Here is a 17,810-nt window from a genome sequence, read left to right as displayed (position 1 = left end):
CACCTATTGTCTATTGACTCTATAACTGCTGCATTTGGTACTTTTTTGTACCAAATTGTTGTTAAGAGTTGAGGCATTTGCATTTAATGATCTTAGTCATCTCTCAATACTTTATTTAGCTTTTACAAACTATAACGCAACACAGGCTGCCTAAAGAGAACTGGATTTGCCAGGACTGCCTGAGCTGAACATGTTAACATTTTCTGTTCACTTTAGATCAGTAGCCTGGTCTCCTATGAACAACAGTAATCAGTAAATAAAGATAGGGCATTTAGCACAATTCCAAGCATTAGTTGGATCCCTTGCAGCAGCACATGGCTATTGACCATGCTAGCGACTTCAAAGCAAACAGCCCGCTCCCTGGATACAGAGCTAGGAGCTTTAACCACTAAAACAATAGGCAACTGAGAAATTCTAACAAATATGTTGCTACCATCACTTTATAACTTATAGGACTACATGAAAATTCAAACAAGGCATTGCCCCGTTAATAAGCAAATCTCAAAACTTTCTGTCGATAGTGCCATAGCACATGGTTTCATAGTAAAAATTCAAACCGAAGGAAGCATTTCCTTCCCCGGTACCAAAAATAAGTGTTCATGAGATTTGTTTTTTATTCAGTTGTGGGATGTGGGTGTTGCTGGCTAGCCAGTATTTATTGCCAGTCCCTATTTGCTCTTGGGAAGATGGCGGTGAGCTGCCTTCTTGAACCCCCACTGCAGTCCACCTGCTGTGGGCTGACCCACAATGCCTATAGGGAGGGAATTTGACCCAATGACAGTGAAGTAACGGCGATATATTTCCAAGTCAGGATGGTGAGTGGCTTGGAGAGGAGCTTGAAGGTTGCGGCGTTCCCATGTATCTGCTGCCCTTGTTCTTCCAGATGGAAATGGTTGAGGGTTTGGAACGTACTATCTGAGGATCTTTGGTGAATTTCTGTCGTGCATCTTGTAGATAGTAGCAGCAGTATGCACTGAGTGTCGGTAGTAGAGGGATGGAGTGCTAACCCCCAAGCAGGCTGTTTTATCCTGAATGGTGTCAAGCTTCTTGAGTCGTTAGAGCTGTACCCATCCAAGCAAGAATTAGCAATTTCTGATGTCATTTGCTGAAAGACAAGTCAGCCTATAATTTTTCCAAAACACCCAATCGCTGGACAAACTGATTCTCCCTTAACCTAAGTGGATTCAAATCTCCTAAAGCGATTTAAATACCAACCTGAAGTAAATATGGCTCTATACAAATATCTTTCTTTAAAAGCCTGAACTAGTTTAGTCATTCTTCATTCAGAAATTTTTTTTTTTAAATTTCTCTATAAGCCCTAGTATGAAATTAAGATTGAGAACTTGGTTTCACCTTACCTTTCCCAGTCTCGTGGCTGCTGCTTTCTTCAGCAGCACTGTCTGTCTGTCCATCTTTACTTGATGGGTTAAGCCCAGCCGCAGATCCACGCCCAGGGGCACCATGCCGATCCGATCCTGCGTTTGGCTCTCGGTGCTGACCAAGTTTCCGTCGAATCATGGCAATTTCCTTTCGCAGAAGCTTAGCTTGACGTGAGCGCCCAACATTCTGCTTCACCGAGCTCATTGTGTCCAGTTTGTCAAGAAGCAATTTCAGCTGTTCCTCCAGTGACATATGGGATCTGTTCTCAGGAACCAGCAGTCGATCCACTTCTGGCAAGAAATGGGGACCAGAGAAAGACCAAAGCAATCAAAGAAATCATTAGTGACAGAGGAAACAAGAAATTGATTTTGATTCAAAAATCACACGTATTCCAGTGCAGGATATAGCACGTGGCAGACCAGTGACCAAACCTCTTTTTGTAAAGGATAACCAGCTACTTGTATGTCAGTGTTATGGAAATGACATTTTTACTTTGACAAGTTTCTTCTTTGTAAGATGTTAGTTCTTGTTAAGGGACACTTCCACAGATATCTGTTCTCACAGCAAAGTCTCTGTTCTTCTAAAATCAGATTAATCACTGAAAACAAATTGTACATTCCAATGAGTATCACACTCACGTGTCTGTTTCAACAGTGCTGATTTTCCTGTCCTAGGCTACAGTACTTGTATCAAGTTTGGAGTTAACATCAAAGACTGGGAACTGAACTGGACACCTTTCCCATGCGTTTACTGTTGTCCTTACCATTGGACTCATTTCAAAGTTTTATTCATCAATTAAGTACAAGGGGTGGGGTTTTCTGAAATCCAAACATCCTGTTAAAATTCAAGCTATTTTCCAAAAAAACTACTTTCCACAATTTATGCTTTTTTTGATTAGATTAGATTCCCTACAGTGTGGAAACTGGCCCTTCGGCCCAACCAGTCCACACAGACTTGTTGTATTATTTTTATTGCACCATTTAACTATTTCTCAAGCTGAGCCTTACAGTTTCAAATATTCTTGTTCAAGACTGAACTCCAAGTTTTAACAAGGGCTATATTAGGTATTGTGTAACCCAGGAATGTCTCAGATTTGATCTCTGGTGTGGTGAACTAGTTGATCTCAAATCCCATTTTATCTCTAAGTTGTAATCTCAGCTTGAATAATGGTGGAAGGGCCAAGAAAGTCCAGTGCTAGAGAAGATTAAATAAAACCAAAATAACATTAGCCAAGGTTTCTGCTGCTGACTATCAACCAGCTACTTCTACTTATACTTCTATATATGCATAAGATTCTAAGAGCATGAGAACTAGGCGGCACGTGGCTCAGTGGTTAGCACTGCTGCCTCATAGCACCAGGGACCAGATTTCAATTCCAGCCTCTGGCGACTGTCTGTGTGGAGTTTGCACATTCTCCCCGTGTCTGTGTGGGTTTCCTCTGGGTGCTCTGGTTTCCTCCCACAGTTCAAAGATGTGCAGGTCAGGTGAATTGGCCATGCTAAATTGCCCATAGTGTTCGGTGCATGAGTCAGAGGGAAATGACTGGGTGGGTTACTCTTTGGAGAGTCAGTGTGGACTTGTTGGGCCGAAGGGCCTGTTTACACACTGTAGAGAATCTAATCTAATCTAAAAACTAGGAGCAGACGCAGATAATTTACCCTCTTGAGACTATTCCACCGTATGGCAAGATTATGGCTCACCTCAACTTCACTTTGCTGTCAGCTCTCCACAACTCTGCAGCCCACTGCTAACTAAAAATGTGTCTAACTCTTCCTTAAATTTACTCAATGACCCAGCATCCATCATACTCTGGGCTAATGATTCATAATTCTTTGAATGAAGTAGTTTCTCATCTGTATGATACCCTTTATTCAAGAATTATGCCCTCTCATTCCAGATTACTACACATGAGGAAATAGTCTTTCTGTCTACTTTGTCAATCCCTTTCACTACCTTATATACCTTAGACGTCTCATTCTTTTAAATTCCAGATTTTAGGCCTAAACTGCTCAATCTCTCTTCTTAACACAACCCCCTGATCTTTGGAATCAATTGAGTGAACCACCTCTGAACTGCCTCCAGCACTTTCTCAAGTAAGGGGACTAAAACTGTACACAATACTCTAGGTACAGTGTCACTAATGCCAGGTATAGGTCCAGCATCACTGTCCTATTTTTATACTCTATTCCTTTAGCAATAAATACCAAAATCTAATTTGCCTTTCTTAATACTTGCTGTACCTGCATACTGATTTTCTGCAGTTCATGCTTGAGGGTATGCAGATCCCTCTCCACTGAAGAATTCTGAAGTTTTTCTCCATTTAGATAATATGATGCCTTTCTATTCCTCTAGCCAAAATAGATAACCTCACACTTATCCATGTTAAGCTTCATCTGCCAAATTTGGTCCATTCACCTAATCTATCCATATCCGTTTGTAAATTTCTTATTTCTTCATCGCAACTTCCATCCGTGTCATTCGTACATTTGGCTGAAGTGCTTCCTAGGCGAAAGTGAGGCCTGCAGATGCTGGAGATTAGAGTCAAGATTAGAGTAGTGCAGGAAAAGCATAGCAGGCCAGGCAGCATTTGAGGAGCAGGAAAATCATCATTTTGGGCAGGAGCCCTTCATCAGGATGCTGCCTGACCTGCTGTGCTTTTCCAGCACCACTCTAATCTTGACTCTAAAGTACTTCTTACCCCAACATCCAAGATATTTATATAGATTGAAACAAGTTACAGCCCTGAGGGCCAAACCTTGTGGCACCCCATTAAAAATTCATAAAAGGCCAGCAAGTAAAAGACTCATTTATTCTAACTTTCTGCTTTCTTACGGTTAGTCAATCCTGTGAACTTTCTGCTTTCTTACGGTTAGTCAATCCTGTGTCAAAACTAACGAATTACCCCAACCCCACTGATCTTACCTTCTGCATAAACCTTTATGAGGCATCTTAATAAATGCCTTCTTGAAGTCCAGATATACCACATGTACAGGATCACCATTGTCTATGTTGTTTGCTACATCAAAGAACTTCAGCAAATTAATCCAACGTGACTCACCATTCATAAAAAAAAGACGACTCCAATAAATTATATTTTGACTTTTCAATCATTCTGTTATTACTTCCTTAATAATGGATTCTAACAATTTCCCAAGAACATATTAAACTGACAGGGCTGTAGTTCCTACTTTCTACTTCCCTGTCTTTCTGAATAAGGCTGCTTATATTTGTATTATTCCAATCCACTGGAATCTTTCCTGAATCCAGAGAATTTTGCAATTTTATAAGCAAAAGATCCACTATCTCTGCTGCCACTTCCTTTAAGACCTTAGGTTCAGTCTCACATGTAGATAACCTCCAAAGTTGAAGGGCTATCTGACTGACTCTCACTATCTAAGACAACATATAAAGTCATATAATTTACATCACTCCATCCCAGGAATTAGTACATTCAGAGCAGAAAGGGAACAAATTAGACATGGAATATGAAACACTGCAATTTGCAAAACACCTTGCCTCTCTTTGCTTCAAAGATAATGATAGATTTTCTATTCTATAGCCAAGGACTAAATAAATTGACTTGAGAACTCAAATTGGGATCCAAAGTAAAACTGAACACAATGAGTTTCCACGTTTGGTAAACAGATCTTTTTCGAACAGAAGGAATTTGATATCCTGGCTCTTCTCACCATAACTGGGTGGCATTTCCAATTAAAACAAATATCAAATATTCAAAATGAACTCACCATCTTCCCAGAAGAGCTGTCCCGTATCTTCCGTTGGCACAGGTTCAGGTACGTGCATTCCTGTTTCATAATCAAAGCTAATTTTCTCTGCTTGTTTGCGAGCATATTTCAGCACTGCACCTCCTTGGTCTCTTAGCCTGATCGCTGCACGGTAAAAGATTGTATCCTTGGCATTATATTGTAAGCAGTTATTCACAATCAAGTTAAAATCCTCTTCAAACTGGTCAAACGTCCGATACTGATGGCCCTCAAGCTGTGTCTTCATGGTCTGGAAATCCATCGGTTTTTTAATGTGATCCAAATAATCCGGAACCTGGACATTACAAAAAGTCAATTATTAGAATTAATGTCATTTGTCTTTAAACTGGCACTTAACTTACTTAGGATTTAATACATTTAATTAATATTCCAAAGCTAGAAATATATTAAAATACAAAAGTCAATTATCAGAAGTTCACAATTAGAAAAGCTTACCTCCTTTAGGGGCACAGGTTCACCAAATATGTTTCCTGTATCCTTCTCCTGGAGCTGTTCGAGCGTCTTACGGAGAAGGATAAGGAACGGAGTCAGCTGCAACTCCATTGCAAACTGCTGTATCTTAAGCTGGGTTCCAACCAAATCAAAAAGATTCAAATTAGAAACATAATTTACAATGAACAAAACTCTTCTCTTTCATGTTAAAATACTTTCTTTGTTCAAACAGCCCTTCTTACTATAACTTACAAATTTCATATCTGAGCCAAAAATTGAAATTTGAAGTCCCACTTCAGAAGCTAAGTTCATAATATCAGCAACCATTTCAGCACAGTACTCTTCGGCTCATTGTTGAAGGTCCCATTTTTCAGGGTGAGACATTAAACTGAAGCTGCATCTACTATCTCAGTCAGTGTTAAAATTAACATTGCCCTCTCAAACAATACTGTTAAAAGCATAATTAATTGACCATTTCTCTCATTGCTTTTTGTGGTATCAAGGGTTGTGCTTTTAGATCCATACAAGTTGATGCACTTCAAAAAGGTGAAATCTCACCGTGTCAGCATTTAGACATATGTTTCAAAATTGAGTCACTATATAAATATATGGAATATTCTTATCAGTTTTCTAATAAGTCACTACAAAATGTTTTATACAAATTCAGCGAAGCACACAGAATTAATGCTGAATGTGCTAAACAATTCTTGAAATTATATATTTCACTGATTCTGAATTTTTGAAACCATGCCCTGGTAAAGGATCATTTAGCAAAATAAGCCAATGATTCTTTACCTCTGCTATCATGCACCTCCCCCCATTGTGTTAAGCAGAACTTGTTTATGTCAATACGGGAAGGCAACTCAACCAAATGTAATTAATGTATTAATGCCTGTGACAGGTACAGGAGCATTGTACAGCAAAATAAATTGTTGAAATGGAACATGAAGGGGTAGAAATTAGCATGAACTGCACCCACTTTTGGTTAATAGAAAGGATACAAAGTACACTAATTTACAGTGGGATTGCATGTGCTTGGTGTTGATCCCGATATTATATTTGTGAGACTAAAACAGCCTTATCTGTGTCAACAGAAGTCTAACACCTGCTGACAGATCCCATTGAGAAATGTGTTTATGAACAGAGCCAGCATTAAGCTTAACTTAGCAGCATCCAACTCTAAGTCAGTAATACAGAAATCCTTTATTAAAAAACTCAGCTGTAGTGGTACTCCATTAAGTTCACAAATGTTAAAGGCACCTGAATGTGCCTGCAGCCTGCCAACTAAAGGGCCACTCCTGGCAAGGCAACAGGATTAAGGGTAACACAGGTTCACAATATTGGCCATCCATACGAGGAAGACAACTGTCAATGTCATAACATTGAAACTATGATACTTGCAATTCCTGGGCAGACAATAACATTCAGAATCACAAGATAGCTACAAAAAAAAGCCATTCAGCCCATTGTGCCTGTGCCAGCATTCCAAATGAGCATCCCACCTACTGCCAACCTTCAGCCTTCTCCCAGTAACCCTGGGTGTTCTGCCTTTCCACAAACATCTAACTCCCTCTTGAATGCTACAATTGAACCTGCCTCTACTGCATTCACAAGGAGTGCTTTCCCAGCCCCTAAACACTACTTGTGTGGAAAATATTTTCCTCATATCATTTTTGCTTCTTTTCCTAAATAGTTTAAATGTACACCTTTTCTTTCTGCATCCTTTCACCAGTGGGACATTTTCTCCCTATTTACCTCTCATGATTTTGAATATGGCTGAAAAATGTGTTGCTGGAAAAGCGCAGCAGGTCAGGCAGCATCCAAGAAGCAGGTGAATCGACGTTTCGGGCGTAAGCCCTTCCTGAACAACGAATTCTCCTGCTCCTTGGATGCTGCCTTACCTGCTGCGCTTTTCCAGCAACACATTTTTTCAGCTCTGATCTCCGGCATCTACAGTCCTCACTTTCTCCTAGATGATTTTGAATAGGCCTATCCAATCTCCCCTCAGCCTTCTCTTCTTCAAAGACAACAATCTCAAGTTCTCCATTCGATCTTCAGAACTGAAATTCCTCATCCCTGGAAACGTAAAACCTTTCTGCACACTCTCCAGTGCCATTAGGTCCTTCATAAAATGTGATACCCAGAACAGGGCACAATATTCCACCTGAGACTAAACCAATATCTTGCACAAGTTTAAAATAACCCCTTTGCATGTACTCTATGCCCTTACTAATAGTCTACTGTACTTTATTAACTGTTCTCTGAACCTTCCCTACATTACGCACATTATGTTACATGCATACATAACCAGGTTCCTTGCGCCCACACCCTTTTTAGAATAATTTTATATTGTCTTGCCATGTTTTCATGATTAAAATGTATCAGCTAACACTTCTCCAGATTGAACTTACTTTGCCATCGATCCACCTATTCCACCAAGTTATTTATATCCTTTTGAAGTTCTACATTATTACCCTTCATAGTTTACAATGTTTCCAAGTTTTCTATCAGCTGCAAATTTTGAAATTGTAGCAAAAGATTGAAGTGAAACAAAGAACTGTGGATGCTGAAGATATGAAACAAAAACAGAAAATGCTTGAGGAACTCAGCAGGTCTGGCAGCATGTGCAGAAAGAAAGTAGAGATAACTTTCCAAAGCTAGTGACCCTTCTTCAGAACTGACAGCAGCATCCAAGAGAAGGTGGTATTTATGCTGATGACAAGGAGGGGGTGGAGGAAGGGGAATAGTGAGCAGATAGATGGAAATGGAGTCCTGACAGAGAGTGAAAGAAAGTTAGGCAGACAAAGGGATAGTTGACAGTAAGCCAGGGAAGATGGAAAGCTGATAATGGAACAATGAGTAAATGGAATGGAGTTGGCTGTGCTGAAAACAGTCCATGTCAGGGCAGAGCCTGGGGTGTAGCCTGGGTAAAGGACATGGAAGCAGATGGTCAAGTGAACTTGATAGGTATTGAGTCCTGAAGGCTACAGGCTTCCCAACCAGTAGATGAGATGCTGTTCTTCCAGCTTGCACCAAGTCCCGCTGGAGAAGTGCAGCAGGCCTGAAACAGAAACATTAGCCAGGGAACATGGTGGTGTGTTGAAGTGGCAGGCAACTGGAAACTCAGGGTCATTTTTAACAGGCAGAACTGCAAAGTAGTCATTCTGCCTGCACTTCGACTCCCCAGTGTACAGCAGACCATTGTGTGGGTAGACTAGATTGAGTGAAATGCAGGTAAATTGCTGCTTCCTCTAGAAGGTGTGTCTGGAACCATGAGGAGGGAGGAGGTAAATAGGCAAGTGTTGCACCTTCTGGAATTGCATGGGAAGGTGCAGTGGGGCTGTGAGAGGTGTTAGGAGTGGATGTGGAGTGCGCCACAGTGTCCTAGAGGAAATGATCCCTGCAAAGTGCTGACCAGGGAAGAGAGGGGAATGTGTGTCTGGTGGTGGCATCCCACTGAAGGTGGCAGAAATGGCAGCTTATGATCCTCTGGATGTGGATACTGGTGAGGTGGAACGTGAAGACTTGAAGGATTCTATTTGTGTTGTAGGAGGGAAAAGAAGGGATGAGGGCAAAGGTTTGGCAAATGGGTTGGGCCCGACTAAGGACCCTGTCAACCACAGTAGTGGGGAACCCACGGTTGAGGAAAAAAGTGGATGTATGTGTGGTACAGTGGCTCAGTGATTAGCACTGCTGCCTGTCAGCGCCAGGGACCTGGGTTTGATTCCAGCCTCAGCGACTGTCTGTGTGAAGTTTGCATATTCTGCGTGGGTTTCCTCAGAGTGCTCTAGTTTCCTCCCACAGTCCAAAGATGTGAAAGTTTGGTGGATTGGCCATGCTAAGTTACTCATGGTGTCCAGGGATGTGCTGGCTCAATAGGTTAACCATGGGAAGCACAGGGTTACAAGGGTTAAGGGTGGGGTGGGTCTGGTGGGATGCTGTTTGGAGGGTGTGGGGACTCGATGGTCAGAGTGATCTACTTCTATACTGTAGGGATTCTATGATTCAATGATTCTATTTCTGAGACCTCTGCAGAAGATGACATTATCAAAACAGATGCAACAGAGAAACTGTGAGAATGGAATGGCGTCTCATAAATTTTTCTACAAGAATGGGTCAGGGGCCAGTAATTCTGTGGAGGCGAATTCATCTCCTGTTTCCCAAGTCTTTCCATCACTTCTCATGCACAAGTCAGGAGTATAGCAGAGTACTTTCCATTTACCTGTTGCCAAGCAGCTGCAACAACAAGCAAGCAGCTCAACACCATCCAGGAACAGCAGCCCACCTTCAACATTCACTCCCTTCACCAGCTATGTGGTACATCATCTTCTACAAGATGCACTGCAACACCTCACCAAAGTTCCGACAAAACACCTTCCAAACACATGACCTCTACCACCTAGACAGACAAGGGCAATAAATATAAGTTCCTCTCCTAGCCCCACCCAATCCTGACTTGAAATTATATCACTGTTCCTTCACAGTCGCTGATTAAAATCCTGGAACTCTTTACCGAACAGCATTTTGAATGCACTTTTACCCAAAGGATGTGCCGTAGTTCAAGAAGGCACATCATCACCTCCTTCTTTAGGGCAATTAGCGATGGATAATAAACATATGCATAGCTATTGAAGCCCACATACTTTCAAATGAGTAAAAAATGTATGATTTTGGTGTCTTATCAACATTTAAGTAAAATGGCTGAACCAATATGCACTTCTTGTCAATTTTAAACACTCTGGCAACTGAATTTCCCCCTTTCTCACCATGGCCTGGTGAAGATGGAATTGAAGTATTAAATTTAGCATCAATCATGACCTCTGCATACATGTACATCCCCTTTTTGGCACCTAATTGTCATTCTTTTTACCACCTTTGTAATATTCATATATCCAAATGTCTACAGAATATATTCGGGTTCCACTACCAGTCTCTTTTCACGCTCCCTTTGTTTTCCTCATTTGTCTTTTTTTTTTACTACCACTCTACGAACCTTTTGGATTCAGCGAGTTCTTAATTGCATTCTCTATCAGACATCAGTCACATGCGCATGTTTTCTTCATCATAATTTCTCTCTCCTTTGTTATCGAGGCAACTCTGGATTTGTTTGCCCTACCTTTCCTTTTCGAAGCAATATGTGATGACTGTGCTGGAGTGATTTCTTCTTTAAAAGCAGACCATTGCTTAGATATTGTTTTGCCTGCCAATTTTTGATTCCAATTACTGAACCAGATTGTTCTGACCCCATTTTCCCCATTAATTATCCTCACTCTGGATTGTTCATCATCCATTTCCGCAGTCACACCAAGTGTTTTCCCAACGACACTTCATCTATTGGCTCACCTCATTTCCATTTAACAGATGAACTGATGTTATTAATGAGACATGACTAGAATATATGAACAGTAATAATTAATGAAGTGATATATGCTATATTTAAAGAGGGATTCCCCACAATTGAGGAGAAAGTGAGGACTGCAGATGCTGGAGATCAGAGCTGAAAATGTGTTGCTGGAAAAGCACAGCAGGTCAGGCAGCATCCAAGGAACAGGAGAATCGACGTTTCGGGCACAAGCCCTTCTTCAGGAATTCCATTCCTGAAGAAGGGCTTATGCCCGAAACGTCGATTCTCCTGTTCCTTGGATGCTGCCTGACCTGCTCCACTTCCACACAATTGAGCCAATTATTCTGACAGAATTACTTGGAGTCTGCAGGACAAACATCTAAATTGTCTAAGCCAATCAGTACAACCTCCATTCTTTTCTCACTCATGTGCTTACCTAATTTCCTCTTTCAGGTATCCAAGCTATATGTCTCAACCATTTGCGGTAGGAAGTTAACAATTCTCAGAACGCTGGGTGAACAGGTTTCTTCTGAATTCTCTGATGAGTGTACTGGTGACTACCTTAAACCTATGATCCCTCCAGCAAGTATTTATCACAAGTGGAAACAATATTCTCAGTATCTGCCTTATCAAACCCTTTGATAAATGTAAAGACCTCTATTCGGTTACAAAGCAACCTCAGTCATTTGTGTTAAGTATTTTGTTTACCTTGAAACTGGTTTTTCAAACTATAGACACATAACAAAACTTAAAAGTTAAAATAAATCCATGCATACGAAAACAACTTAGCATTACAACAGACCACACGGTTATTTAAATTAAAGAGCTGCCTCACCTCCTCTCGCTTTAACTTTTCTCGTTTACGGATTAGTTCCACTAGCAGCCGTGCTCTTTCCAAGTCATGTCGCAGTCGCTGCCATGATTTCAGCTGTTCTTTCAACGCACAATTTTTCTCCTCTGACTCTCTCTGAAGTTAAAAAGAAAACAGTATTAAGCACTTCCACATTTCCTCACTTTCTCACAGCGCCAGGGACCCAGATTCGATTCCAGTCTCGGGCGACTGACTGTGTGGAGTTTGCGCATTCTCCCAGTGTCTGCGTGGGTTTCCTCTGGGTGCTCCAGTTTCCTCCCACAGTTCAAAGATATGCAGGTAAGGTGAATTGGTCAAGCTAAATTGCCCATAGTGTTCAGGGATGTGTAGGTTAGGCACATTAGTCAGGGGTAAATATAGAGTATTAGGGTTGGGAAATGGGTCTGGATGGGTTACTCTTTGGGGAGTTGGTATGAACTTGTTGGGCCGAAGGGCCTGTTTCCACACAGTAGAGATTCTCTGATTCTATGACATAAAGGAACACAAAGATTGGCAACCTAGCAAAGTTTAATTTTTAATTTGGCAAATGAAAGATTAAACTTTGCTATTTCTTGCTGAAAGAATATTAACTTTGTATCAGGGCAGAGAGGGAATAAAAATTAGTTTAGCGTTTGTTCTGAATAGAATCTAAACAATAGGTGAACAAGGGCCAACGAATGAACTTTTTTCTACTTCCTGCTTGCCCCTAATCACTGCAACAGTAATGAGTGCAAGAAAACATGTGGGTGTTTCAAATCATTTGTCATGTTATTTTCTAACTGGTAGCTCTAGCTATCATTACAGATTAAGTTTGTCACCTGGTCAAACCACATAACAGCAAGTGTACCTGCTCTGCATTTCGCTGAGACTGCAAGTGGGACTGCAGCCGCCGAAGGAGTGGGACACCATTTCTTGACTGTCGCTTTAACGTCCAATAACTGTGAAGTCGCTGCATAAATTGGCTCTTACGCTGAATAGATAGTCGACCCGTAATCTTACTTAACCTAAAAATAAATAATAGGATATAACACGTTTATTTCTATTTAAAATGATAGTAATTAATGCATACTGAGAATGGAACATAAAAGCTTCATCAGCATAAACAGATGACATTACAGATACAATACAATATCAGTGAGTAGTCAGTGAAAAGACCAGAATAAGTAGCTTTGATTTCTCCATATTATTTGAAGACATTAGGTTGTGCATTACTGTTGAACTATTCACAGTAAGCACAGTGGACATACCCTCACTGATATCGAGAGTCTGTCACAGTAAAGACATAAGAAAAAGGTCCTCCAAATAAAGTTCTCTCAACCCTCCCCTCTATTATACTCCAGCTCATACTGTGACTTGGGTTACCAGTATTGGTGAGCCTGCTTTGCCTGCTACAGATCAGGAGCCATTCTTCCAATCCTCTTCTTCACAATAGATAACTGCTTCTCTCCGCCACTAAATTTATGGAGGATGAAGAGAGGTGGCGGAGCTAGGCACTTCCAATGGGAGAGGATGTGAATCATATTCCTGATACTCTAACACCAATTAAAAGCTCCATGGGGTAGCTTCCCAACACTGAGGTCGCCTGACATTTCAGTTGATCAATGATTCATTATGCACTGTGTGGAGTAACACAGAGTAACAGGGAAAAAATATAACATTTAGGAGAGCTACTGTCCAAGCTGTTCTACAGATATTTGAAAAACAAAAAAGGTCAATGAGATAATGCCTTCAAGGAACAACACAAACACAACAGATTCAAATCACCTCCTTCTATGCTTTATGATTCTGTGTTTTAAAAGGCTCGATATAACATTCAGCTTAACAAGAGATATGCATTATAACTCATAGTATTTCACAGCGATTGTGACTCCTATTAAGATCCTAAATTTTCGATAATATTATCATCTTTCTAGAAACATACTTTCAAAGCAAGCTGCTTGAAAGTAATGGAATTGGGGTGGAAGGGGGAGGATTCTTTACTACAGATGCTAGTGTTAACACCGAACAAAGAAAAGGACAAAAACGCATAACATGTGAAATCTGCTGCTCCATAAAATTCTAAACATCTACTTAAGAAATTCAGCATTTATTGCTACGCCTTTGTTCTCTGGAATACTCGAAGTGATGGTTAAATTTTGAGAATTGTCGCTATAGTCAGTGTGCTAGAGCTGGGCTATATTCTAGTTCACATCCAAAGCAGACACTCAACAATCATACGAAACTTCTCACAAGTTGTCGATTTTGCTCTTATTTTCCTTCATTGGCTCTTTCTTTGATCAAACATTTCACTCGGATATTGGCCAAAAAACATGCCACTCCCAACACACTCTCAACCTTATACTAGGCAGTTGGTCAGCCGCTTCTATGTGACACCATTATGGCGCCACTATCAATCCAAGGATGGCACAATTCAAATGGAAGGCCCCATCAGTAATTTCAAGGCAACAATAGGTGGGCAATAAAATGCATCCTTGCCATTATAGTTCACATTCCAAGGACATGTATAGGTATGTACAGTAAATATTACACATATTAAAATTAACCAATGCATCTACACCAGGCTTTTCCCAAAGTGCATTTGTAATAAAAACAAGAAAATTAGCTACACTTTCACAAGTCCTTTCAAGCACAACGGCACAAGCAAACCACAAGTTTTGCGTTTTTTTAACCCTCCCAATGATTTGAACATTCATACAGAGAACAAAGACTGGTTAGTGAAAGATAGGTGGTGCCACTGCCCTGCTGTTTTCACGTGTTGCTGAACATCCATCTGTATTTTGAAGTTTGCACAACTGTCATTTTCACAGTGAGCTTCATTGTCTCCCCTTGTACTGGGTTTTAATTTTAACCCTTTTTTGAATTTCCATCAACCACATCCACAATATTAATCATGGCACAAGCCACAAAGGCAGGCAGTCTGCTCTATTCAGCTATCCCCAACCTAAGCATGGGCAGTCATGGGCTAAACCTTAAACCACAGGGTTTGAACACCCCTGTTCATTTCACATTTCCGTTGAATTGTTTTCCTGTTCCTGCTGAAGCTAGAATAAGGTTATTAACGTAATATAATATAATATATGCACATTAATGATCAATGTAACTATAGGCTAAATTTACTGCAGTTACTTGCAGTTGAATTCTGTCTTGCCTAGCTCACTTTTTTTTTGATATTTGACAAGCCAGTGTAAAAGTATGACTGTACTAAAGGAAATGACAAAGTTGCACAGTCATTGTAGGGAACTGGACTGTGAGAATGAGTGCCCGGTGACATTAACTTCTGCAGATGCATTTATTTGATTCAATCATTATCATAATCCAGTCCTCTATAATGAGTGTTCTATACTATCTCTTCCTCCTCTCCGTCAATCATACTCTGACACTATTGCCAAAAAAAAGGTCTTGTTTGCACAGCATTTAATCACTAACTGACCCTCACCAGCACAAACCTACAACTACAATGCTCTTTTAGAAATCAATTTAAATCCTATCAACTTCACTGTAGAAGCATACAAGTTATTACAGCATGCATTGCTAACAGACAAGAAATAATTTCTCACAAATACATATCGCTTCATTATATCCATTACTGTATTCAATACTGCTACAGTCATAATGAAAAACAGGCAATTAAGGCAGTGCATTATTTTTAATTGGTGAGATAGATACATAACAAAGCAACTTAAAATTGTGAATCCTCTAGGCGTCATTATTATAGTGAAGTAGACGGACAGAAAAAAAGACAACAAACCAAAAGGATGGACAAGTTAGTCCATCTCGTATTTCAACTCTCCACAGAAAACCTACATCTCTGATCAGTGTCTAACTACCTCCTAAATGGTTCCAGAACTTTCACCCCACTTATCCTATTGGGAAAATATAATACATTAAAGAGGGCAATCTTACAAATTAATTCAATTACATTAATCCGAAAGGATACAGAAGATTGGAATCCCTTGGTCAGGGAAATATTATGAAGTTGCACGTTATAATGTAGCAACATGCAGCTCTGCACTGACAAGTAACTGAAATGGGTGTGGTCTTCTTTAAGGTGAGAACAGAGCACTTAATCTGATGAAAAATGAAGAAGTATTGACAGCAATGAGCCTTTCACCAAGGCTTGGCTCTCTTTGTCTCCTCCCTTCTGTCTGTTTTGGAAGACAAGAAAATACACCCTGCAATACAGGTTTTAATTCCTTCAAAGCAAACATCAGTGAAGGTGCCTTGATTATTTAGTAATTTTGAAGTGCTATTCTTGGTTTCTATGTGAAAACTCCTGCAGAGTACTTATTCAAATCCTCTGCCATTATTATCCAAAATTAGTGCAGTGGCAGGAGGCAGAGGGTGATGGTGGAAAGCTACTTGTGTGACTGGAGGCTGGTATCGAGTGGCAGTGCGGGGTCCCTTATTGCTTGTGATGTATATAAATGATAGAGATGAGAATATGTGTAAGGGGTTGGAATAAGAAGTATGTTTGTAGATGACACACAGATTGGCCAGATGGTTAAAAGTGGGGAAGGAGGTCTCCAGTTACAGGAGAATATAAAGAATTGGTCAGATGGGATTTAACCCTGCTAAGTGTGGGGATACACGTTGGAAGAGACTACTCAATGAACAGTAGGACATTAGGAAGCTCAGAAGAACAGAGGAATCTCAGGGTGCATGTCCATTAATCCACGAAAGTAGCAGGGCAGTTTAATAAGGTAGTTAAGACATTCAGGACACGTGCCTTTCTCGTAGAATACCTACAGTGAGGAAAGAAGCCATCTGGCTCATTGAGTCCACACTGCCCTCCAAAACAGCATCCTACACAGACCCACCCCTCTACCCTATCCCTGTAACCCTGTATTACCCATGGCTAATCCACCTCGCCTGCACATCCCAAACTGAATACCAAGTTCTACCACTTTATGGTCACTGTTTCCAAGAGGAACTTTCATTTCAACAGCATTTCTTAAATCTGCCTCATTACACAGCACCAGGTGATTTCATTCAACATATTGTTCTAGAAACTGTCCCAAATATACTCTGAATTCTTCCTCATGTCTTCCTCTGCCAATCCGATTATCTCAATTTCCGTGAAGATGAATAGCACCAGGACTTTCAAGTGTTTAAATATCACAATCCTAAGTTTCATTTAGCCAAAAGGTTTTGCAGTTAAAATAAAAGCATGTGCCATTGACCTCAAAGAAAGCAGCCCTCAAAGATCTAGCAATCCTTATGGCAATGTTTTCTTGTCTCCTGATTGCAATTTAAATCTGCTGCCAAGTCAAACGGACATCAGTAAACAGGTCAACTATTGAAATCTTCTCAGATAGCAATAAGGTAATTCCTTTTTTGTCTGTTCATATGTACAACATGATCTAAGCCACTATTTATTGCCCATCCACAATTGTGCTTGAGAATGCAGTGGTCAGCTGCCTTCCTGAAGCACTGCACTCCTTAGGGTGTAGGCATATCCACAGTACTACTCAGAACAGAGCTCCAAGATTTTGAATCAGCAATGTTGAAGGAATAGTGTTATGATTCTGTCAGGATGCTGTGAGACTTGGAGAGCAACTTGCAGCTGGTTTTCCCATGCATCTGTTGCCCTTTTCCTTCTAGGTGGGAGAAGTCATGTGTCTGGACAGTGCTGTTGGAGGAGCCTTGATGAATTCTGCAGTTATCTTGTAAACAGTACACCTGACTGCCACTATGCATCTGAGGTGAGGGGAGTGAATAGTGAAGGTGCTGGATGGGGTTGCCAATACAGCAAGCTGTTTTATCCTATATAGTGTCAAGCTTCTTGAGTGTCATTGGAACAGCACCCTTCCAGGCAACTCCATCCCCCTCCTGACCTGCACTTTATAGATGGTGGACAGACTCTGGGCAGACAGGTGAATTACTCACCACAGAATTCCTAGCCTCTGTCTTGCTTTTGTAGAGTGTATTTGTATGACTGCTGTTGGCTCCAGTCTTTAATCAATGGTAATCCCACAGATCTTGGGAGATTCAGCAATGGTGATACCACTGAATGTCATGG

At 40.7% G+C, this 17,810-nt stretch overlaps 1 protein-coding gene across 2 annotated transcripts in view; it reads right to left on the bottom strand.

Annotated features, from left to right (window-relative positions):
• Positions 1–17,810, bottom strand: part of brpf1 (bromodomain and PHD finger containing, 1) — a 54,094-nt gene that overhangs the window by 26,167 nt on the left and 10,117 nt on the right. Inside the window, exons 3-7 of one of the 2 annotated variants that reach the window (XM_060835449.1) lie at positions 12,639–12,795; positions 11,777–11,908; positions 5,601–5,729; positions 5,127–5,439; positions 1,359–1,670 (exon numbers count right to left, since the gene is read on the bottom strand). In XM_060835449.1, coding sequence (XP_060691432.1) covers positions 1,359–1,670; positions 5,127–5,439; positions 5,601–5,729; positions 11,777–11,908; positions 12,639–12,795 — 1,043 coding nt within the window. The remainder of the gene's footprint in view (positions 1–1,358; positions 1,671–5,126; positions 5,440–5,600; positions 5,730–11,776; positions 11,909–12,638; positions 12,796–17,810) is intronic. The other variant, XM_060835450.1, reaches the window with a different exon arrangement.

This window comes from Hemiscyllium ocellatum, chromosome 14, assembly GCF_020745735.1.
Source record: "Hemiscyllium ocellatum isolate sHemOce1 chromosome 14, sHemOce1.pat.X.cur, whole genome shotgun sequence".
Classification (NCBI taxonomy): Eukaryota; Metazoa; Chordata; class Chondrichthyes; order Orectolobiformes; family Hemiscylliidae; genus Hemiscyllium; species Hemiscyllium ocellatum.
This window is presented reverse-complemented; position numbering and strand designations above follow the sequence as displayed.